The sequence below is a fragment of the Chiloscyllium plagiosum genome, chromosome 14, assembly GCF_004010195.1.
Source record: "Chiloscyllium plagiosum isolate BGI_BamShark_2017 chromosome 14, ASM401019v2, whole genome shotgun sequence".
Taxonomy (NCBI): Eukaryota; Metazoa; Chordata; class Chondrichthyes; order Orectolobiformes; family Hemiscylliidae; genus Chiloscyllium; species Chiloscyllium plagiosum.
The window spans coordinates 68,362,718-68,386,974 of NC_057723.1; the positions used below are offsets into that span (position 1 = coordinate 68,362,718).

The window sequence follows — 24,257 nt, forward strand, 5'->3', positions numbered from 1 at the left end:
ATTAAAGGTCAAGGAAGGAATAGCAAAAAGACAGCTAACCTGTCCCCCCTCCCAAGTTCACGCTAATGTGTGCCTGTAGAATCTCGCTAAATGTTTGGAGTAATGCAGCATAACTGGGTAAAACAGGTTATTTATTCAACGTAATTCATCATGTGCACTGTCTGACAGCCATGTTAAACAGATCAGTACTTGATTCATTGTGCTAGGAGACCTTTGAAGTTGCATGACTAATTAGAGATGGGTCACTGGGCTTCATTCAATAATTCAGTAAGAACTCTCTCAGTCTTACCAGTAGGTTCCGCAGGCGAGGTAGTGGTGCCCTTCCCCGACAGAGGTGACTGCCTGACTGACTGACAATCAGGTTTCCCTCACCTCAGAATGAACAGCGCAACCTGTGTCTCCGGGCATCCTGCAATATCCAGCTGTGTTGAATAATACATGGCTGATTTTTGTCACGCCACATTAGCCAGTGTGTCTTTCACAGCCTCAGCACAGATAGGGTGCTGTCAGAACTCTGCTGTCACTCCACCCTTGGCATCTGAATGGTGACTCAGCATCTGTGGCTGAACTCTCTCTCGGAATTAAGAGTGTGCATATCTCTCTTGCATTTTCTCTCTCTCTCTCTCTCTCTGTGTGTGTGTGTGTGTGTGTGTGTGTGTGTGTGTCTGTGTGTGTCTCTCTCTCTCTCTGTCTCTCTCTCACACACACACTCGCCCACATAATATGTTTGCACCTTTTGAGCTATGTGTACACACATACTCGAATGCTATACTTGCTGACATGCACATTCACTCTTCCAAGTCCAGTCTTACTGCTGCAAATTCAACATGGTTAATGGCACATTGTTAGAAGCTTATGCTCCAGATGATTAGGAAGGGCCTGATGATGTGAGTAGATTGCAAATACTTTTAGAGAATTTGGTCAAAATTCCAGCTTGGGTTTGTTAAAGACTTTCAATAACATCCAGGAATATTTCAGATTAAAGTCAGTCACATTCAATAACTTTATTTCTCGTTTTTATTTTGGAATTGCTTTGAAATCAGATGAACGTTAATCATCAAGAAACTTCGCCATTGTTGAAAATGATACTATCATGTCCAGCTCTGCCCCAATGCTTTGTCACACTCCCTGAAAGTCCTGGCTGAGACAAGGCTCCATACTCTCTGGTGACCCTTTCTGCTGTGCCCATTGTGTGTCCATGTGTAAGAGTTGGCAGGATTCAGCAGTACAGAGATCTTACAGATAAGCAGCCTAATCCTGCCCAAGTACTGAAGAGCCATGGACAGAGATTGCTGAAATTGGTCAGGGATATGCTGTTGTATCAGTGATAATCCAGAGACCCAAGCTAATGCTGCGTTAGTGAAATCTCATCACAGCAGTAGGTGGAACTTTATTTCCATTAATAAGCTAGTCTCAATATCGATGACCGTGAAACTATCATTGTTGTAAGGTTTACGAATGCACATCAGGGAAGAAAATCTGCTGTCCTTACCCACGTGTGACTCCAGGCCCAGTGATAACCAGCGCGCCCCTTTTTTTTCCACTGTCTGTACCAGGATAGCTCTTCCCTATCTCCAGTGTGAAAAACAGTCACTAATAAGAAGGAATTGAGAAGAGTGCCATAGATGCCTTTCTTGGAAAGTTAGAGAGATATGTGAGAGATAGAAAAGGCATAGAGTTTATGTTGATAGAGTTAAGTGAAAGGAGGCTCATGTAGAGTGCAAACTAGAACATGACCTAGATGGATTCAATGGTCTCTATCTGTACTGTACACTATGTAAAGACAAAATTAACACAATTCAGGACTACAGTTTTGGCTGGCCTAATGTACTTTTGAGCTGTGTACTTTGTTTCTCAAACTGATACACGTTTCTTTCCCCAGGTACCAGTGCTGAGGCCCATGGATCTGATGGTGGAGGCCAGTCCTCGTAGGGTGTTTGCCAATGCTCACACATACCACATCAACTCCATCTCCGTAAACAGCGACTATGAGACATACATGTCAGCGGATGACTTGAGGATAAACCTTTGGCACCTGGAGATTACCAACCGAAGCTTCAGTATCCTTGAACGGAAAACAAGTTTCATCAATAAATAATATTTTTCACATGATTGTGATTCTGATCACTGGAATATTGATGCACGATGGTCTGATAGAATAGGGGCCAGAAATAGTGCAAATAAGTGGCCTTTAATTTAATCTATAATTTAAAAAAGAAATTCTGATTTGCTGCCTCTCTTTGCACAGATGTTCCAACTGTCACTTAAATAATTTCACTGGTTTCATTCAGCCAAGTATCCTTACCCCTTGTGTATCTGAATAGGGTCATTATTGACTGCTATTAAACCATAGGAGACAGTTGGGAGGCTGGAAGAACACAGCAGGTCGGGCAGCATCAGGAGATGGAGAAGTGGAGGGTGTAATGCTTTTTCAGGACTGGGGATGCATGTGGGGGAAGTTGCAGATAAAAGGGTTTGCAGGGGCAGGGTGGTGAAGTGGGGATTGGTGAAGACAGGCAGAGGGTACAACCTGGTTGATCAGTGGGAGGCATGAATCCAGTTGGTGGCAGAGAGCAGTGGAAAGTAGGGCTAGGGGCTGGAATGGGAGTCAGCAGATGGGGAGGGAGGTTATTTGAAATTGGAGGATTCAACATTGAGTCCTCCGGGCTGTATGCTGCCAAGGCAGAGGATAAGGTGTTGTTCCTCCAATTTGTGCTGTGGTTTGTTTAGGCAATGGAGGGACCAAGGATTGTCATGTCGGAAAGGGAATGGTTGGGGTAATAGAAATTGGCAGTGACTGGAAGGTCCGGTCAGCCCCTGTGGACCCGGCTGCGATGCTCGTTCCCTAAGTTTACATTTGGTCTCCCTATTGTAGAGAAGACTACACAGGGAACACCTGATGCAGTAAACTAGGTTGGAAGAGGAGGCAGGTAAACCTCTGTCTCACTTGGAAGGATTGTTTGGCTCCCTGGATAGAGGTGAGGGGAGTGTGTATCAGCAGGGCTCCTGCCCCACCGAACTCATCTCGTCCTACATCAATGTCATCCTCTCCCCCTTAGTTCAGGCACTTACCACCTACATCTACGATACCACCCACACCCTCCTTCTCTCCAGAACTTCTAGCTCCCCGGACCCCAGTGCTTTATCTTCACTACAGATGTGCAGTCCTTATATACGTCCACACCCCACAAGAATGGTCTCCAGACCCTCCGTTTCTTCCTCTCCAAAAGACCCATCCAGTCCCCCTCCACCAATACCTTCCTCCGCCTCACCAAACTGGTCCTCACCCTCAATAACTTTTGCTTTAATTCCTCCCATATCCTCCAAATCAAGGGACAGTCCCTGTTCAATACCTACGCAGGCACTGTGCCCCAACTCTTCCGCCATTAAAGCGACGACTGCATTGGCGCAGCGTCCTGCACCCAGGCTGAACTGAAGCAGTTCATCGACGTCACCCACAACTTCCGCCCCATCCTGAAGTTCACTTGATCCATCTCGGACATCTCCCTCCCCTTTCTTGATCTCACCATTTCCATCTCCAGCGACAGTCTCCAGACAGATGTTTGTTACAAACCTAAAGACTCTCATAACTACCTGGACTACACCTCCTCCCACCCAGTAACCTGCAAGGACTGCATCCCATTCTCCCAATTCCTCTGCCTCCGCTGCATCTGCTCAGACAAGGAGACATTCCACTCGCGAGCTTCCCAGATGTCTGAACAAAGTGCTTTTCCTCCCCCCATCATCTAGACAGCTGTCACTGCACCATCTCCATTCCCTGTTCCACCGCTCTAACCTACTCCCCAGTATCCGCAGATTTTTGTCTCTATTAAACCATAGGAAGCCTCCAACCAAAGTCTGATTCAGTTCATATACAAAGGGTGGAACTTATTACTGACCTTGCCCATAGTGTGTTTGAGGGTGTGAAGGAGTGTTCAGTCGGGTGAGAGTTTGGTGGGTGAAGACTCTGCTGCCTTCCTGCTTCTGCCCCAATTAAGGCCACGTCAGAAAAACCTGTGGATGATCTTCCCATCCTGCTACCAGTTGAGACTTTATATGGGCAGTTCATGCCCAGTTTAGGGTCTTACCCCACCATCATGAGTTGTTAATCCTTTGGCAGTGGGGGGGTGCTCTCCACTGGGGAGCATGGCACACAATCCCAGGCCAGGCTGTGAGTGTTGCCATTTAAAAGGCAATGGGAACCTGGTTAAAGGACCTGATCTCAGGAAGGAGCTAGCTGTCTCCACCTTTGGTGGGTGTTGTATGAGCAGGAGCGCTTCCTTCCTACCTGATAATGTTGTCATTAAACAGAGCTCCTGAAGAAGCTCCTGAACTTCCTGAAGAAGGGCTTATGCCCGAAACGTCAATTCTCCTGCTGCTTGGATGCCGCCTGACCTGCTGCGCTTTTCCAGCAACACATTTTTCAGCATTAAACAGAGCTCCCCAATTCTGAGTTACCTGGTTAGCAGGTGGGAACACCGAGCCCCCAGGGCCCTTACTTCCAGGGAATGCTGTTGAATCCAGCAGGGTGCCTTGGTGGAATATTGAGGCTCTGCTTACCTTTCCATCCAATGGGTGAGACTTCTCTCACCTCTACACCCAACCTTTCCGAACAGGACGGTTAAGAATTCAGTGAGTGGAAGAAGGTGACCTTCCTTGCACTCGAAGGGGAACATCTTGGCCTATCAAGGAGCCTGGTGTTAATAGAACTTGTGTTTCAACCAACTTTCTCAGTGCATGTCAGAAACCCATTTTGATGTGTCACTCTCTCCCTCCCCCATGTCAACTGTAGATGTTGAGCTGTAAGATTTACTAATCCTCATCATGTCCTAATCCTGGGACTCGCATGAGTCTGTGACAGCCCATGATTGATGAGAATAATTATTGATGCTGATTCTGTGGTAACAGGTTTTGTTCCGTCTGACACCAGACCATTTGTGTCCTGTACCAGTGAGAGGAGCAATTAAAATCCTGATCAATAGTAAGTGGATTTACAGGACCCCATAGTACTCAGAGATGCAGCCTGATCGAACTTGCCTCAAGGGTCCATTTGCACCTCTGTTACCTTGACTGCCTTTTCCATTTGGCTCACTTTACGGGAAAGATAAATCCTTGCAAGGAACACAACCACTTTAGAGATTTATTTTTGGCTGCAATAACTTTAGCAGAATGTTGGTATTACAGGAGCTAATCAGGTGCTTCAGAGCCTACTACACGCTGTCAAATGGTTAAGGAAAAGGTTGGATTTTTTTTTTTGCTTGAAGTTAGTTCCAGAACTGACTCGGAAAATTAGATCATAGTTCAATGAGGCTTTGAGGATGAAAACCATTTTCACTTGAACTACTTTCTTCAGCTATCAGTTGTACGTGTGCATGAACGTCTTAACAGGGTGGAAAAAGAGTTAAGCAGGTTAAATATATACACCTCCTTTGCCATTTAATAGAGCTTAATGTGTTTCAATTTTGGTTCTCCTCGTCTCTGAACCACAAATGGCCTTCACAGCCTAATTATACTGGCAATAAATGTCTTCAATTCATACTTAGATGAAGAAGCTGGGGGGGGAGTTTGAGTGGGTCATAAATGTTGGCACAGACCTGTTAGGCTGAGTGGTCTATTTATGCGTTTTAGATTTCGTGAGGATAGCAGTTTAACTGAGGTACAAGCCCTTTGCCCTCCAATTTTTGTTGCCAATTCTGGCTGAACCTGATCTGCCTCTTGACCACCTCTCATCCCCAGACTCCCACCATTGGTCAATCGACACCCTGTGGGCACGTGAATAGACTTTTACTCAACTGGATGATCCTTGACTGTCAATCGATCAGTCCTTTATGGCTGATGAATAATGAACAGACGTTTCAACTTGTTTTCCATAAAGCACCATCTCTTTTGAAATAAATGCAACTATGTTTTCTTTTCTCTCTTGGATTTGCTTGACTCTTTGTTCTGGTCTTTTGCACCTCTCTCTCACATGTAGAGTCTGCGTTGTTGAGCTATCTTTTTGGTGGCTAATGAGCTGATCTATGCTGGAGCAATGCTCTGAGGCTGTATATTTGCCGTCAGTACCCCTGGATCTTTGGATATATTATGCTTTACTGCTTTACTTCGGTTGAACTAACATCCACCATTTGCATTCCAACCCCCTTAAGATGCTATTATCCTTTTTAATGTATCAGGTAATTTGATAATTGGTTTCTTGGAAAAATCGCTATGGCAACAGGTGCAGAATTGTGATGCTATGAATTACGTACGATTACTTGTTTAATTCATAATGTAGTTATGGGTCCTCATTAAAATAAAATGAAGTATAAAATAATCAAAGGACTGCATAATTATGAACATTTCACAATATACATAATTACAGTCTGTTGCAAAATGCAGGTCTCCTTCATTTACAGAATAAAAGTGAAAGGTTCATTGTACCTTTGTATTAAAGCCCATAAGTCATATGTTAGTGAGTTACATTTATTTACTATTGATGAACATAGAAAGAAAGATGATTCTGAATTTATATAATGTCTCTTGTGACATCAGAAAAAGCCTTACATCCGCTGATGGACTTTTTGAAGTGCAGTCACTGTTATAGTGAAGGCATTAATTTCCACACAGCAACTTTGGGAAATGGTGATTATCAGCTTGAAACCTATGCTCCATTCAGCTCTCCATGTATCCAGGACTCAGGAGGTAAAGTATAATGTTCTATGACATGTTGGCAGTGAGGTGGTGGATGTTCCATTTCAGACTGGTTGTTTCCTTCAATCACGGTCTTCCAGATATTGTAGATATAAAGCCAGCCAACATGGAAGAGCTGACAGAGGTGATTACAGCAGCAGAATTTCATCCGCACCAGTGTAACATGTTTGTGTATAGTAGCAGTAAAGGAACGATTCGGCTGTGCGACATGCGAGCATCAGCGCTATGTGATAAACACTCCAAACGTAAGTACCCACCTCATTTTGCCACTGTGCCACTCACTGACAGTTTTGGTCACAGGCCATGGTCTTCCTCGTGGTAGATTTGAAAAATGGGCACTGGGAGGTGGATACCCATGAGCCCACCTCCCCCAGGCAGGAGAGCTGTAAATACCCATGACACAACTCCTGAGGACCTGCCAAATGGAGACCAGGAGTTAGGTACAGAGAGAGAGAGAGAGAATGTATTACAGGATCAGTAGTTGCACTGTGGGGAAACTGTGGCAAAGCAGCAATGCCAATAGACCAGTAATCATGAGGCCCAGGCTAATGCTCTGGAGATGAGTTCAAATCCCGTAACTGAAGTGTGTAAAAATTGAACTGAGTTGCTGAATAATAATAATTTTCAAAAATTAGTCTCTATAATGGTGACCGTGAAGCTATCCTCAAATGTTCTAAAAGCCAATCTGGTTCACTGATGCCCTTTAAGGAAGGAAATCTGCCATCTGAACCCAGTCTGGCCTACCTGTGACTCCAGACCCACAGCAATGTGGCATAGCAAGCCACCCAATTCAGGGCAGTTGCCACTTGACAGTAATTAGAGATAGCAACAAATGTTGATGTTGCCAGCAGGAACCACATCTGTGAAAAAATAAAAAGAAAAGGAAAGGAGTAGCAATGAAGCTGGAAATACACAAAATAAATGGTGGAAATACTCAGGTGGCATCTGGTAAAGAAACACAGTTATGGTTTCAAGTCAATTACTAATCATCAGAACTGGAAAAAGTGAGAAATGTAACAGATTATAAGCAAGTCCAAAGAGAAGGTCTGGAAGAAAGAACAGTAAGGAAGTTCTGTAAATAGGGTTGTAGGCAGGAGAAATTAAATGATAGAAGTGATAAAGGTGCAGGGTTTAAAGTGTATAATAATGGAACCCATGACTTGTAGGTGTCGGTGTTGGACTGGGGTGGACAAAGTTAAAAATCTCACAACACCAGGTTATAGTGCAACAGGTTTATTTGGAATCACCGGCTTTTGGAGCATTGCTCCTTTATCAGGTGATTCATCAGACATTGGACTATAACCTGGTGTTGTGTGGTTTTTAATAATGGAAGCAGTAGTGCAGAGACGTGTCCAGAGGAACTACAAGCCAGTCTCGAGGAAAGCAACGACACAACCATTATCCTAGAACCCCTGCTACCCAATAAAATGGGAGCATTGGTTATTAAAGGAAACCAATGAAAAAAACTGTTGGAGAAACTCAGCAGGTCTGGCAGCATCTGTGGAAAGAGAAACACTGTTGAAGTGTTGGGTTCAGTATGACTCGCCTTCACATGATCTGAACTTGTTGAACTGTGTGTTGAGGTCAGACATCTGGCAAGAGTCTAACTGAAGGACAAGGCTTGTTCCCTGAGCATTGACATTTGTTGCGTTCAAGTAGCACCCTTCCACAGACAGTGCAGAATCTGGGATAGCCTTGCTCCAATCTTCAGTGCATGGCCTTTCTTTTGCTGGTGAGCGGGAGGAGAACACTAAATCTCAGGTCCTTCTTACAGGCAGGACAGACCCAACAGTTGTAGCAGCATACTAGCATACAGTGCGCAGAATCCCTAAAGTGTGGAAACAGGCTATTTGGCCCATTAAGTCCACATTGATCTGTCAAGCAACATACTATCCAGACCCAGACCCTCCACCCTAAATTCTGTAACCCTGCGTTTCCCATAGCCAATCCAATTTAGATGCACATCTTTGGACTGTGGGAAGGAACTAGAGCACCCGGTGAAAACCCACTCAGAAACAGGGAGAATGTGCAAAGTTCACCCAGTCGCCCATGGGTGGAATCGAAACTGGGTCCCACACTATGAGGCAGCAGTGCTAACCACTGAGAGTTGCGCTGGAAGACCTCAACATTGACTCTGTACACCATGAAGTCTCACGGCATTAGGTCAAACTAGGCAAGGAAACCATCTGCTGATTGTCAACTAACACCAACTCTTGACTGATGAATCAGTGTTCCTCGCTGTTGAGTAACATTTGGAGGAAGCGTTGAAGGTTACACTGTGCTTTGGTTGGAGGATTTCAGTACCCTTTCCCAAGACTCTTAACAGCAGGACTGCTAATTGAGCTGGTTAAGTCCTAAAGGATGTTGCAACTAGATTGGATTTGCTGCAGGTAGTCAGAGAACCAGCAAGAAGGATAAACATACTTGACCTCCTTCTCACTAATTTGCCTGCCACAAAAGCATCTGTCCAGAACAGTATTGGCAAAAGTGACGACCGTGCACTCTTACTGGAGAATGAGTTCTGTTTTCACATTGTTGAATGGTACTGTCGCTGTGCTAAATGGGATAGACTTTGAACAAATCTGGCAACACAAGACTGAGCATCCATGAGGTGCTGTGGGGCATCAGCAGCAGCAGGATCATACTCCAACGCAATCTGAAACTTCATGGTCCAATATATCCCCTACTCTACCATTACCATCAAACCAGGGGATCACGCTGGTTCAATGGAGAGTGTAGGCGCTGTAGGAGCTGCAGCAGCTGGTGAAGCTAAAAAGCAAGACTGGTCTCATGCCACACAGCATAAGCAGCAAGCGATAGATAGAGCTAAGTGATTCCACAATCAGCAGATCAGGTCTAAGCTCTACAGTCCTGCCACATCCAGTCATGAATGGTATGGACAATTAAATAACTCATTGAAGGAGGAGGTTCTACAAATACCCCCATCCTCAATGACAGAAAAGCCCAACACATCAGTGCAAAAGATAAGGTTGAAGCTTTTGCAATAATCTTCAGTCACAAGTGCCAATCCAACTCAGCCTCTTCCAATGGAACCCAATATCACACATGCCAGTCTTCAGCCAATTCAACTCACTCCATCTGATGTCATGAAACTGCTGAAGGCATTGGACACTGCAAAGCCCATGGGCCCAACAACATTCTGGCAATAATACTGAAGATATGTGCTCCAGAACTTGACACTCCTCTAGCCAAGTTGTTCCATTAAGCTATAAAACCCATGTGAAAATAAGAGTTTGTTAGTAATCTTAACAACATAAAACTTGGACATGTGGTTTTCCTTCACAATGTACCACACAAGACACTTGCTAATAAGATGAAGACCCAGCCAGAAGAGAGAGAGGCATGATGGATAGGAAGTTGGTTGAAACACAGAGAAGAAAATACTGATTAAAAATATGTTTTTGGGAATGTAGGGATGTGAACAATAATATCCTCACAGTTGGCTTGGTGTTGGCTTAAACCAAACAGATCCAAAAATCCTTGGTTCGACAATAGTTTGCATTGGTTTTAATTCGGCTTGTCAGGGCAGTAAACAGATTGCTGCAGTTGCCTCAATAACTGCAACTAGAAGGGAAAAGTAATAACCATGGCCTACGTTTATGTGAGATTCTGTGTCTGTGAGAACTTCATGGAGAGTATGAGATTCTGCAGCCGCTTCCATGGTGAACCAGCTGACTGACAGCGAGTTTCAACCTCAGCCATGGTGTTTTAGTGTGCGACAGCAGACTACCTTAGTGCAGCATCAGCCTTCAGACTAAATAAAAGAGAACCTTCACAGCCAGCACAAGCGAGTTGGGCCAAATGGCCTCCATCTTTTGCTGTATAATTCTGTGGTTCTATGAAATGTGCATGGTTCTCTGTCTTGGTTACACAGGTGTTAACCAGAATGGACAGATGTGGCCTTGAGGGCTAAGACCAAGAATGTTTCACTTAGATGTTGTGATACAATAAGTCACCAGATCTTTGAATCCACTCATTCATAAAAGTACACATAGCATCTCAGAAATCTAATCCACTTGCTTCTCAGAGGTTTGTACTAATTCCTCTATTACTTGTTTTCTGAGTTATGCTCCCTCTAGTTCCCCAGCAACCTGCTGTTAGTTCCAAGTCTAATCCTTTAACCTCCTTTCCTCATGCAATCGACAGGTTGTTCAGAACTTGCCATTGCCTAGTCACCATTGCTGCGCTATATTCTCCTTTAGAATGTTGACAGCATCCTGCGCTATAGACCTTAGCTCTTTCACTTTGCATTCTTAATGTATTATTTTCTAAAGCTCGTAATATAAGTTCTGTGACTTTGCCTTGCATTGCGACAAGTTCTCTGGATTTTATCGTATACAATTAATAAAGTGCCACAGAGGAATTTCCTAGCTCATGGTGTTCTGTAAATGTCCTGCCTGTCTTCATTATTCTGTCTCATCCTTAATCCCCTTCCCACTGTTCCACCCCCTTCATCTCAGCTGGATTCGGTTCCTGTGGCCTATCATTCACTGTCCATCAGTGCTTTCTATGTGAATGCTTCATCACATTATGATTGCGATATTTGTTAAGGATCTGATAAGCAATGTGCATCATTGAAACCTGTCAGATGAAGGATGTTATTAAGAGATTGGATCAGAACACTGGTGTTTCATCACTCACATCCAGCAGAGATATGTGTGTATGGAAAATACACTGCTTTATATCAATATCGTGTTGCAGGGACTAAGTATCATACTTAAAGGATTTATGTGCCAGATGAAAAGCTTGGAATGCATTATACAATGAGAGAACTTTGAACCCGTTATGGTGAATCATTTTTCTAGGTGGATTTTAAAAGTTGCATATTTTTTCAGGGCATTTGGCAGCAGAATTAAAGGTGAGATGAGAATTTTCTTTAAACAGTGAAATATGGTCGGACTGTAAAGGTGATAGAATCAGGTTTGACAATAATTTTCTGAAGGGAATTAAGTAAGTACTTGAAAGGGAGAATTTTTTCAGTCTTTGGGGAAATAGCAGGGGGGTGAGACTAATTGCACAGCTCTTTCAAAGTGTTGCTGCTGGCACAATGAGCCAAATGGCCTCCTCCTGTGTTGTATCATACTATGATTCTATTATACAACTGCAAGAGAGTAAAAATCAAATAAATTGAATCATCTAGGAAGGCAATTCTTTTCAACTGCAACTAAGGTGGAAACTGAAGAACAGAAACAGATCAAATGCAATCAAAATGAAATTTTAAAAGGGAATAACAGCAAAAAAATGCTGGAAAATTCCATGGGTCAGGCAGCATCTGAGAGAGAGAAGCAGAGTTAAGGTTTCAGGTCAGCGACCTGAGTGGAGAAAAAAATCCATGTACAACTGAGGTGGCAACACTCTGTGGAAAACTAGTTGCTTCAAGTCAAAAGGAGAAGAAATAAAGCTTTTCAGAGAGCAGTGTAAGAGTTATCATCTGTCATCTTAGACACAATGCAGGGAATTGAGTGTTCTAAGTCATTACGGAAATGAATGAAAATAACCGCATAATAAGAAACTGAGCATTGTAAAATTGAAGAAATAATTCAGGAATGAGGTGAGAAGGAAATGGTCTTAATTGTCATTTGTTACTGTGGTGTTAAGAAAAATTAACCCAAAAACTTACCACTCATCTTTTTGGTTTTCATGACATCCCAAAGTATTTCATAGCCAGTTAGTACTTTTAAAATTTACTGAAAACAACAAATGCTGGAGATCGCAGCAGGCCAGGCAGCATCCATGGAGAGAAAGCAAACTAACATCTCGAGTCTAAATGACTCTCTAGAGCTGATGAAGAGTCATCTCGACTCGAAATGTTAGCTTGTTGTCTCTCCATGGATGCTGCCTGTCCCACTGTGATCTCCAGCATTTGTTGTTTTCAGTACAGGTTCCAGCATCTGCAGTAATTTGCTCCCACTCTGAAAATTTAGTTGTCTTGGAAGAGCATCATAGGAACTGGGATAGTTCATTTGGTCCCTCTAGCCTGACCTACCATTAAAATAGATATTTGTCTCAATCTTTCTTGCCATTCTTAGCTGCCTATTCTGTGATGCCTTTACCTAACAGAAACTCATTGATCTTATCATGAAAGCACCAATTATCAATCAGTACCCACAAACCTCTGACAGTGTGAGTTGCGTATTTCTACCAAACTTGAAGTTTCTTGATTTGCCTTCTAAATACCAGAGTTCTTATCTTGAGATTATATACCCCAATTCTTGGTTTCTTCCAACAGTGGAAGTAGTTAGTCACTACCTGTCAAAACCTATCAAAACCTTTCAACATTGTAAACTCCTCAATCATACCATTCCATATGCTGCAGTACTCACGGGAATGCAAACCAAGTTTCTCCATCTTGCCCTCACAATGTACCTTTGTTAATCTGGTTTCATTGTGGTGAATAAATGCAAAATATTGCCAATGGTGGACATCTGAAATAAAAACAACCCAAAGAAACTCAGCAGGTCTTTCAGCATCTAGGAGGGAGAAGCAGAGTTCATGTTTTGAGTCCAGTCTTTGGAGTTCTTTGAAGAAGAGTCATACAGGATTTGAAATGTTACTCTGTTTCTGTCTCCATCGATGCCAGACTTGCTGAGTTTCTCCAGCACTTTCTGATTTTAGTTTATTATTCCGTGCTGCAGCCACTATAAGCTTCCTATAGAGTGGTATTGAAAACTGAACACAGTTTTCCAAATGTGGGATTTAACCAGGTTGTAATATATGCAACAGAAGTACCATTTCCTCGCCTTTTATAATGTATCATTCTTGCAATTAACTTTTTTAACAAAAAGATATTTGCAATTATATAGCACCTTTCACAATCACTGGACCTCTCAAAGCACTTTACACTTTTGAAGTTTAGTCATTGTTATTACGATGCGACAGCTAATTTGTATGGAGCAAGCTTTCAAACAACAATGTCATGGTGGCCAGATCATCAGTTTTATCTGATTTTGTTTGAGGAAAGGTATTGGCCTTGACGTCAAGAATAGCTCCCCTTCTCCTCTTCAGAATATAGATTTAGGTTGAGAGAACATACAAGGGCTTCGATTCATAGCTCAAATGAAAGTTGCCCCCCCCCCCCATTTAGTGCAGAGCTCCCTCACTCTGTGCAAGTGTGTCAATAACTTGTTTAGCAGCTTTAACATAATGAATTATTCTAAGGTACTTTACAAAAGCATTATAAAACAAACCTAGCTATATAAGAAAATAAGAGGTCAAGTGATCAAAGAAAAAGGTTTTAAAGGTCTTTGAAGAGATGTTGGGAGGTAATTACAGACTTTGGAGCTGAGACAGTGGAAGGCATGCCACTAATATTGGGGCAGTTATGATTGGGAATGCAAGGGAGGCCAGAATTCAAGTCGTTGCAGATATGCAGTTGGAGGAGATTTCAGAGATAAGGAAGGGTGAGGCTAAGAAGGTGTTGGTTGACAAGGAGCTATTGAGGGTCAGTGCACATACTGATTAGGGAACAGGACTAACTGCAAGTTAAGAAACAGAAGATAGAGTTTGGGATGACCTTCAGTTTTTGCAGAGTAGAATGTGGGAGACAAGCCACAGATCAAGGATAACTCCAATCCAGAAGTCACAAAAGCATGGGTGAGAGTTTCAGCATCAAATGATTTGGGATAGGAGCAAAGTCGAACAGTGTCACAATGGTCAAGAAGGACAAATAGCAGATGTATGGTAACGCCACTACCCTCAAGGCGCACAGCATCCTGATCTGGAATTAGATCACCATTCCTGCACTGTTACTGGATCAGAATACTGGAATTCCCTTTCTAAACGTACTGCACAAACATCTCACTACCACCTTCTCAATGGTAAGTACTAATGGGAAAGGCAGCCATCCACTAGTGCCAGATGAAAATTGTGCAGCTGAATGATGGTGGAACAGGGTTTAGGTTGGCTGTGAGCATCTCTATGTTTGTATAGCTGGCACTTAATGAGACATCAAGAACAACCTCTTTGGAAAAGTTACAAACTGTTGCATAAAACGTCTGAAGACCTTCACTGAGTAATGAACCGGGATAAATGTATGCAACTACATGCAGCAAGCTACAGATTTATTGAAAGAGTGGGAAGAAACTGGGTGAAGAAAATTGAACAATTAACTGATATATGAGACTCTAGTGTTTAAGAAAATAGAGATAAAGTAGATGTTTCCAGTTGTTGGGGAGTCTATAAATATAGGGGAAATCACTATATGTAATAGAAAGTGCAGGAGAAGCAACTTTACCCAGAGACTGGATAGAATGTGGAGCTCCATACCACCGGGAGTAGTTAAGGCAAATGGCTCTGATATATTTACAGGAAAGCTGGTTAAGTACACGAGGAAGAAAGTAAATGTCATGGAGGCTCCTGGGGAGCATAAATATTAGCATGGACCAGTTGGGGCCAACTTATCTATTTCTGCACTATAAATATCTTTATATTTCTAAGAATATATATTGCATAACTCCTCAACATTGCCTTGTATGACCAAATGATATAACTCAATGTGTGCAAGTTCTTCAATGAATTGTACATAAATGTCAGAACTGCGAATGTATTGTACAAGAACAGTAATTCTGATTTTATAAAGTATGTTGTGATTTTTTTTTCTGAGAATCTACCTCGGGTGATAGCAGTGTTGACTAAAGCAATTCTCAGTAGATGAGCAATTTGTGTTTGTTTTGTGCCTTTACTTTAGTAAATTGCCTAAAGGTGAGAATGGGGGCAGCAAAATGACTTAGTAGTTAGCACTGCTGCCTCTCAGCACCATAGACCTGGGTTTGATCCCAGGTTTGGGTAATCGTTTGTGTGGAGTTTGCACGTTCTCCTGTGTCTGCATCAGTTTCTACCAGTTTACATCCACAGAGCAAAAATGCGCAGGTTAGGTGGATTAGCCATGCTAAATTGCCCTGTGATGTGCAGGACTCAGTAGATTAGCCATGGTGAATGCAGGGTTACAGGGACAGGGTAGAGGACTGGGTCTGGGTGGGATGCTCTTCAGAAGGTCGGTGTAGAGATGTTGGACCGAATGGCCTCTTTCCACACTGTGGGTGACCAAAATCTTGATCCAGTGTAGGTTTTACAGAGAGATGTGCGCCATATTAGGTGGATGCTTCAATAGAGAAAAGAATTTTCTACTGCAATACTCTGTCAGGAGTCAATTTCAGCTCAACTCACTCCATTATGGATCCTATATATTTGATTGATAACATTAACCTTGCAGCATGGAGCGGTTAAGCCTGAATAATTGTCTAGTTTGGAAGCTGTGATCCCATTTTCCCAATTTCCAGATTAAATCAATGTGATTGATCCGCCTCTCTAGAAATGGAAGGTTCTTTTTCGTGATCAGCTCACCTGCCCTGGGCTCATGTGAAGAAGTGACCCTTGTGTGGGACAATGCAGTCAGTCAGAGCAAGGCCAACTATTAGATGTGTCGAGGTGATAATTACATTCTGCAGCCATCGGTTGTTATGGGATCGAGCCAAAACCAATGGCAGGAATTTGTCTAGCCAAATGAATAGGAGATTGTGCAGCTCATGTAGCTCGTCCATTATTGACTAATAAAATTCTACCAACATGTTCATTGAAAGACTTGAACATACTGAACTGTATCATTTAATATTAAGAAGCACCATCAAGAAGCTAATTCTGTATTTAAACAGGGATGGCTACTACTGACGATGAAACATGGTATATTTTAAGATAATTTCTAGGGCAACTTATTACGTAGTATTTACACTGCAGGTATAAGTTCATGCTCAACATACAACTCCTTCCACTTTACACTTCATTTAACTTTATCGTTTTATTTCTACCCCTCATGGACTCAGCTGGCTTTCTCTTTCCACCTCCATAGTATTCCCCTACCCACTTATCCTTCCCCCCGTTCCTCCTCCCCGTCTCCTCACCCATTCCACCTCCCCACTCTCTTTCACATTCCCACTCACCCATTTCCTCTTCCTTACTTGCCAATTTGTCGCTCCTCAATTCCAACCTCCATCAGCCTCCAGTTTTCTTTGTGCTTCTCGCTAGAGGTAGACCTACCTCATTCCTTCATATCCAGCCCAAAATATTTGATACAAAGAGTCCTGCACTGTAACCATTCTCTGGGTGAAGAGGTTTCCCCTGACGACTTCACTTCATCTATGCTGCAATGATTTGCTTCCATTCACTTCCCCCACCAACAGTTATAGCGTGCACCATATGCACTGGAGAAACTCTCAAAAGATTCTTTGAGAGCAGCTATCAAACCTCCCTCCACCTTCTAAAAGTACACGGGCCACAGGTGCCACCATACCCCCAACCCCCTATTATCACCATCTTCACTACCTCTGGATCAAAATCCTGGAACTCCTTCCTTCAAACTATTGGATGTTCCTACACCACTTGGACTGCAGTGACTTAAGAATAAAGCCCAGAACCACCACTTCAATTGGAATTAGGAATGAGCAATAAATGCTTGCAAGTTGCTTGCTAGCACCGAACTTGAGGATAGATGAAAATAGAGGCATACTGACAAAGTTTTTCATTTTGCGCTCATCAGCACAAGAATGGAGGAATGCCCAAATTCAAAGGGAGCAAAAATTTATACTGCATGATTCACTTAGATATAATAGTGTCAGTTTTGGAAACAGTTTCTGTTCCAAGCTACTATTTCAGATTGGCCAGGATACTCAGTATGTGTCAGTTGACTGTTTGGACGTTGATGGCAATATGGATGAGGTAAAAGCAATGACTGCAAATGCTGGAAACCAGATTCTGGATTAGTGGTGCTGGAAGAGCACAGCAGTTCAGGCAGCATCCGAACCAATCCTAACCATTGTTTTGCCCTGCATGCAGTTTTTCTATAACTGTTGGGTGGTAACCGGGACTGTGAGAATCATTGTGCTAATTAAGTTGAATTAAATTAACTCACCATAGGCTGAGAATCTAACGAAGTTTGCTCGATTTAAAACAAACAGAAAGCAGCAGATCAAGTAGCATCGATGGAGAGAGCAGTTAACATTTCAGATTGATGACTAATAGACTCTGGTAGCCTTTTTTTAAATTGACTCATAGAGCTTCGCTCAGAGGGGAACTTGCAGGTGCTGATGTTTCCATGTATTGGCTGCCCTTGTCCTTCTAGATGGAAGTGATTGTGGGTTTGGAAGGTACTACATAAGTAGCCTCAGTGAATTTCTGCAGTGCATTTTTGTAGATGGCACACACTGCTGCTACCTAGTTGGCGGAGGGAGTGAATGTTTGTGGATGGGGTGCTCATCAAGCAGGCTGCTTTGACGTGGATGATGTCAAGCTTCTTGAATGTTGTTTTAGTTCCCAGATGTTTAAAATAAATATACTTCTGGCTTGGATAGGTTAGAGCCCTTTATTTTAAATTTGAATTTGCCGTGACTGCACGCTTCAGTCACAGGCCTAAAATGCCTGAGACTCTAATGCAACGGTGAAAAAAGATCCACTGGGACACTTACACAGTTGCTTTTTGGCTAATTGGCTCCTATGTAATACAATAATATACAAGATTAGGTGCATTAGACAGGGGTAAATATAGGGTTGGGGAATGGGTCGGTGTAGACTTGTTGAGCCAAATGTCCTGTTTCCATACTGTAGGGAATCTAATCTAATCTATTCTAAGATTAATCTTTCATCAGAACTGGGTTAATTTAGATCTATGGTAGATTTTATTTGGGTAAAGCTAGGTGAGAAAGTGTGAGAAAGAACAAAAGTGTGACAGGGTGGTAAACAGGAGAGACTGATTGACAAAAGGGTTGGTGATGCAAGACAAAAGGGAATTTTAATGAGACAAGTTTTTTTGAGAACAGAAGCTGTGTCTAAGGGAGGTGTGAATAGCAGAACAATGAACAATGACCATCTGTTAGCAGAAGTGAAAAATGAGGGTAAAGCCAAAGCCAACAAGGAAAAAGGAAACAAAGTGGGGGCAGAGGTTGTACTCTGAAATTATTGGCGTGCATTGAGTTTTGTTGGATTAGTGCAGAAGATTGAGGACAAAGATGTCAGCTTTAGGGCAAGGTGGACAATTGAAAGTTAGTCTCATGTTTGGAGACCGAACAGAGATTTTCAACAAATCGATCACCCCATTTATTGATCAGCCAAGTGTCAATGAGACCGCTTAATGAGCAGTGAAGTCCTTATATCTGCATTGAAATAAGAACACACAAGTAGCTGTTTCTCCAGGAAGGAGCCTTTGACATTGAGGAGAGGGGAGGGAAAAGGGCGGGTGTTGTGGCTTCTAGGTTTACATGGAAAGATGTGATGGAGAGGATAGGGAGTTTTGAGGATGATTGAGGAATGGAGCAGTGTGTTGAAGCGGGACAGTACCTTATTGGATGTTGAAAATAGAGGGCAAGGGACGATGAGTCGAGGGGCATTACTCTGAAGTTAACAGAAATTGCAAAGGTTGGTCCATTGATTTCAGAGACTAGTGGGGTGGAGGATAAAGACAAAGGGAACTATAATGTACATGTACGTAGATCCCTCAAAGTTGCCACACAGGTTGATAAGGTTGTTAAAAAGGCATACGCTGTGTTAGGTTTCATTGGTAGAGGGATCGAGTTTTGGAACTATGAGGTAATCCTGCAGCTATACAAAACTCTGGTGCGGCTGCACTTGGAGTATTGCGTGCAGTTCTGGTCACCGCATTATAGGAAGGATGTGGAAGCTTTGGAAAGGGTTCAGAGGAGATTTACCAGGATGTTGCCTGATATGGAGGGAAGGTCTTGTGAGGAAAGGTTGAGAGACTTGAGGTTGATTTTATTACAGAGAAGAAAGATTGAGAGGTGACTTAATTGAGACATATAATGTGAGGGTTAGATCAGATGGACAGTGAGAGCCTTTTTCCTTGGATGGTGATAGCTCGCAAGAGGGGGCATAGCTTCAAATTGAGGGGTGATAGATATAGGACTGATGTCAGAGGGAGTTTCTTTACTCAGAGAGTAGTAGGTGTGTGGAATGCACTGCCTGCAGCAGTTATAGACTCACCAACTTTAAGGGCATTTAATGGTCATTGGATAGACATATGGGCGCGAATGGAGTTGTGTAGGTTAGATGGGCTTCAGATTGGTTTCACAGGGCGGCTCAACATCGAGGGCCGAAGGGCCTGTACTTTGCTGTAATGTTCTAATGTTCTATGTTCTATAATGTGTTTCTAGGAGGGAAAAAGAAGAGGTGAGAACAGATGTGTATGGAATATAGCAGACATGGTCTGTGGGGCCTATCAGCCATGCAATATGGGGGCGTGAGGAAGTGGGTTGGGGTGGGGAGGGGGGAGCAATCCTGAATTGATGAGACAGAAGGAGTTATCAGAAGTGGTTCTCCTTGCCCTAAAGCTGACATCTTTGTCCTCAATCTTCTGCACTAATCCAACAAAACTCAATGCACGCCAATAATTTCAGAGTACAACCTTTCCTCACAAGACCTTCATTGTCAGAGAAATAATAGTGGAGACAGAGAAACTGGGAGAATGGAATGGAGTCCATTTGGAGCGTATTTGTCTATGCCATTGCCATGATTGAGATCAGGTGGTGATAGTCTAAGTTTGATGGGCCATATAGGATAACCAAGGAAGCTGGAGTGTAATGGGCACATCTTGAGGAGGCTGGCCAAGGTTACAAGTCTGACTGGGGAGGTCGTAGAGGTTTTGCAAGGTGACCTTAGAAGGTAGGAGAAAGTGAGGACTGCAGATGCTGGAGATCAGAGCTGAAAAATGTGTTGCAGGAAAAGCACAGCAGGTCAGGCAGCATCCAAGGAGCAGGGGAATCGACGTTTCGGGCATAAGCCCTTCTTCAGGAATGAGGAGGGTGTGCCAAGCAGGCTAAGATAAAAGCTAGGGAGGAGGGATTTGGGGGAGGGGCGTTGGGAATGCGATAGGTGGAAGGAGGTTAAAGTGAGGGTGATAGGCAGGAGAGGGGGTGGGGGCAAAGAGATTGGGAAGAAGATTGCAGGTCCGATCTCTCTGCCCCCACCCCCTCTCCAGCCTATCACCCTCATCTTAACCTCCTCCCACCTATCGCATTCCCAACGCCTCTCCCCCAAGTCCCTCCTCCCTACCTTTTATCTTAGCCTGCTTGGCACACCCTCCTCATTCCTGAAGAAGGGCTTATGCCCGAAACGTCGATTCCCCTGCTGCGCTTTTCCAACAACACATTTTTCACACCTTAGAAGATAGCTCAGCTGACTGGGAATTGACTAGATCCATGCATCTTCTCAGACAGATTGAGCAATGCTCCTGCTTGCAGGAAATGAATGCTTATCCGGGTGCTGTTTAAACATAGCACTAGGATCGCTAACCTCTGCAGCAGGTCAGTGTGCCACCCTGCTTGACACAGGAGTCAGCTTGCACTTAAGAATGGTGTAATGGTACACGAACAATCAACCCAGCCTTGAGTGTTAGTGACACTCAGTTCCACAGCCTCTGCTGAGCCTAGACCTCAGAAGAGAAGATTATGTCCATTGAATGTCCCTTCTTTTAGAGATTCAGGCACTGATAAAAAAAAATGACTCCACTGCAGTTCAAAGCTAAACTATCAAATCCAGTGAGCAATCAAAATTTGCTTGGGACAAAAAAGCAATCAGTGCACAGAGTATTTATGAGGATGTAAAATCATGGAATGGTAAAGCATTGAAGGAGCTCATTTGGCCCATTGAGTCATTTCTTTCCAGCCTGGAATGCCCTCCCAGAAATAGAATTCAGAATACATTTTAAAAGGCAAGTGAATAAATATGTGACAAAGAAACATTCTCTTTAATAGGAGGGTACTGGGATAAAGTAGTAGTTTGCCAGAGAGTTGACGGGGCCAAATGTCCACCGTCTCTTCCTGTAAGATTTTATGAATCTAAGAGGTTCTTTTTCTTTTAAAACAAAATTCGGAGAGAGAGAGGAGGAAGACAGTGGGGATCCGCCTCTTGATTGGTATTCAGTCACTCCACCCCATTATCAGGCATTGCTGGAATGCTTTTGTCAAGGGTCTCGCACTCCATTCAAAGAGACCTACACAGCATTTACAAAGCCATTGCCCTGCTTGAGGCTTTTCTTGTTGCATTAGCAGAACAGTATGTTTATTGGAGAATGCTTTATTTAAGCCAGCTGGAACATTATGGTGTTATTCTAAAAAACCGAGTACGATCAGTTTCACCTTAAAATCCAGATTTTTGACTGAATTTTCTCTACCCGCTCAAAAGACACAGAGAAGATTAGTTCTACAGCCTTGTGGCAGCACATACATTGGAGGGCTCATCAGGAAATCAGGGATGCAATGTGCAAAACCTGCTTGCTTTGGCCTTAATAGATTGGTGGAAATCAGGAAATGATATTTAATGATGTCCTGAAGCATTTTACAGTCCATGAGGCAGATTATTTTTTAAGGCATCACTGATGTCAGCTGAACAAAAGTTGCCCTCCTTTTTTGTCCGTGCTGCAATAAAGTGTCAGCTTGGACTTTGTACCTGTGTCTCTGAGGTGGGGCTTGAACCCACAACCTTCGAGGGAAGTGATGGGAAAGCTTACATTGTTGAGGTAGACGGCCATTTCAGCAGAGCTGCTTTGTTGACATTGGGAGCAGAGCCAGAAGTTCAGTGGGCGAGAGATTGAATAGTGCAAAGGGAGTTGAAAAGTGAAGCGAGTGGCATTAGTCCCTGAAACAGTTTGGAGTGAGTGAGAGGCCCAGAGGGAGCAGCATAAGAGGAATGGGAAATCTGCAAATGGGAGAAAGGGATTGGAATGGGAATGCAGCCACTAGGATTTTCTGCTTTGGTTTCATGTTTCCCATTCTTAATATTGTTTTCTTTTAATCTCTGCTAATTGTAGGTTAATCACAATCACAGCATTATTTAGTGGGTGCGGAAAGAACTTGGCACTGAATTAGCCCAGTCGGTCACAGCTTCCATTTGCAGATGTCAGCTTCCGAGCCCTGCACATTGTGTAGAATTAATCCTGTTACAGCATTCTCTCACTCAAGGGTCCTATGTGGCAGATACAATTCAGAGACGCTATTGCTGATCCCCTCTTAAATGGAATTGATTTAATTGGATTGGTAAGAAAACCATTCCAGAAAAGTAAAAGGTTAAAAATACAGACCTGTACCATTTGTACCAAATGCCTGTGAACAGATCTCAACTTATCACCTGATTTTTCTAACTGGGAAAGTTGTGCATCTTTTATTGTGTTTGTGGGAATAATGAATCAATTATTCAGACAATATTGTTGTGTCAACAGAAAGAAAATCAACCAGCCACAACAAAACAAGAAAGAGAAAAGCAAAATTGAAAAATGTGTCACTTAGTTAGGTAACAAGTAGAATCTTTGTTTTCCATGCAGAGAGGTCTATTTATGTGTGGCTGACTCAGGGATCTGTGTGCGTCGGTATTACACTAATATGGCTGCTGTCTCAGCACTTCTGCTGTCGCTCAGAGCTTATGCCTCTTCATCCTTTCTTTTGCCCACCTCCCCAACTAAAGAGGTAATTTTGCGCAAAAGCACGGCTCTGTAGGTGGCCTCGGGCATTGTGCCCCAGTGGCTTTTTACATTGTAAGCATTTTGGCCATGAGCAAAGCCAAATATAGCAGAATGCACGCAAAGGGCTGAATAACTTAGTATTCCTTGTACATCCCTTTGTACTTTTCGACAGGTTGTGAATTCTGTCCTGACTGACCTTCCATCTTCGAGATATACAGCATGGAAACAGGCCCTTCGGCCCAACTCGTTCATGCCGACCAGGTTTCCTAAATTAAACTAGTCCCACTGCCTGCAATCGACCTGTATCCCTCTAAACCTTTTCTATCTATGAATGTATCCAAATGACTTTTAAATGCTGTAATTGTACCCGTCTCTATTACTTGTTTGGGCAGCTCGTTTCATATACGCACCACCCTCTATTTGAAAAAGTTTCCCATCAGGTCCTTTTAAATCCTTCCCCTCTCGCCTTAAACCTATGCCCTCTAGTTTTGGACTCCACTACCCTAGCGAAAAGACCTTGGCTATTCACCCTATCCTTGCCCCTCATGATTTTGAAAATCTCGCCGCTTAGCCTTCTGTGCTACCAGGAAAAAGATTCCCAGCCTATCCAGCCTCTTCCAGTCTAGGTTACATCTATGTAAGTCTTCTTTGCACCCTTTCCAGTTTAATAATATCCTTCCTATGGAAGGGTGGCCAGAGTTGAATGCAGTACTCCAAATGTGGCCTTACCAATGTCTTGTACAGCTCTACAATGGCTCAATGAGTCATAGAGTCATAGAGATGTACAGCATGGAAATAGACCCTTTGGTCCAACCTGTCCATGCCAACCAGATATTCCAACCCAATCTAGTCCCACCTGCCAGCACCTGGCCCGTATCCCTCCAAACCCTTCCTTTTCATATACCCATCCATATGCCTCTTAAATGTGCAATTGTACCAGCCTCCACCACATCCTTTGGCAGCTCATTCCATACATGTACTACCCTCTGCGTGAAAAAGTTGCCCCTTAGGTCTTTTTTATATCATTCCCCTCTCACCCTAAACCTATGCCCTCTAGTTCTGGACTCCCCGACCTCAGGGAAAAGACTTT

General features: G+C 43.2%; 1 protein-coding gene across 7 annotated transcripts in view; it reads left to right on the forward strand.

Moving 5' to 3' along the window:
• The window catches only part of LOC122556787 (serine/threonine-protein phosphatase 2A 55 kDa regulatory subunit B beta isoform), a 564,274-nt gene that overhangs the window by 528,876 nt on the left and 11,141 nt on the right, over positions 1-24,257 (forward strand). For all 7 annotated transcript variants that reach the window (XM_043703957.1, XM_043703958.1, XM_043703960.1 and 4 more), the window contains 2 exons: positions 1,883-2,060; positions 6,771-6,935. In XM_043703957.1, coding sequence (XP_043559892.1) covers positions 1,883-2,060; positions 6,771-6,935 — 343 coding nt within the window. The remainder of the gene's footprint in view (positions 1-1,882; positions 2,061-6,770; positions 6,936-24,257) is intronic.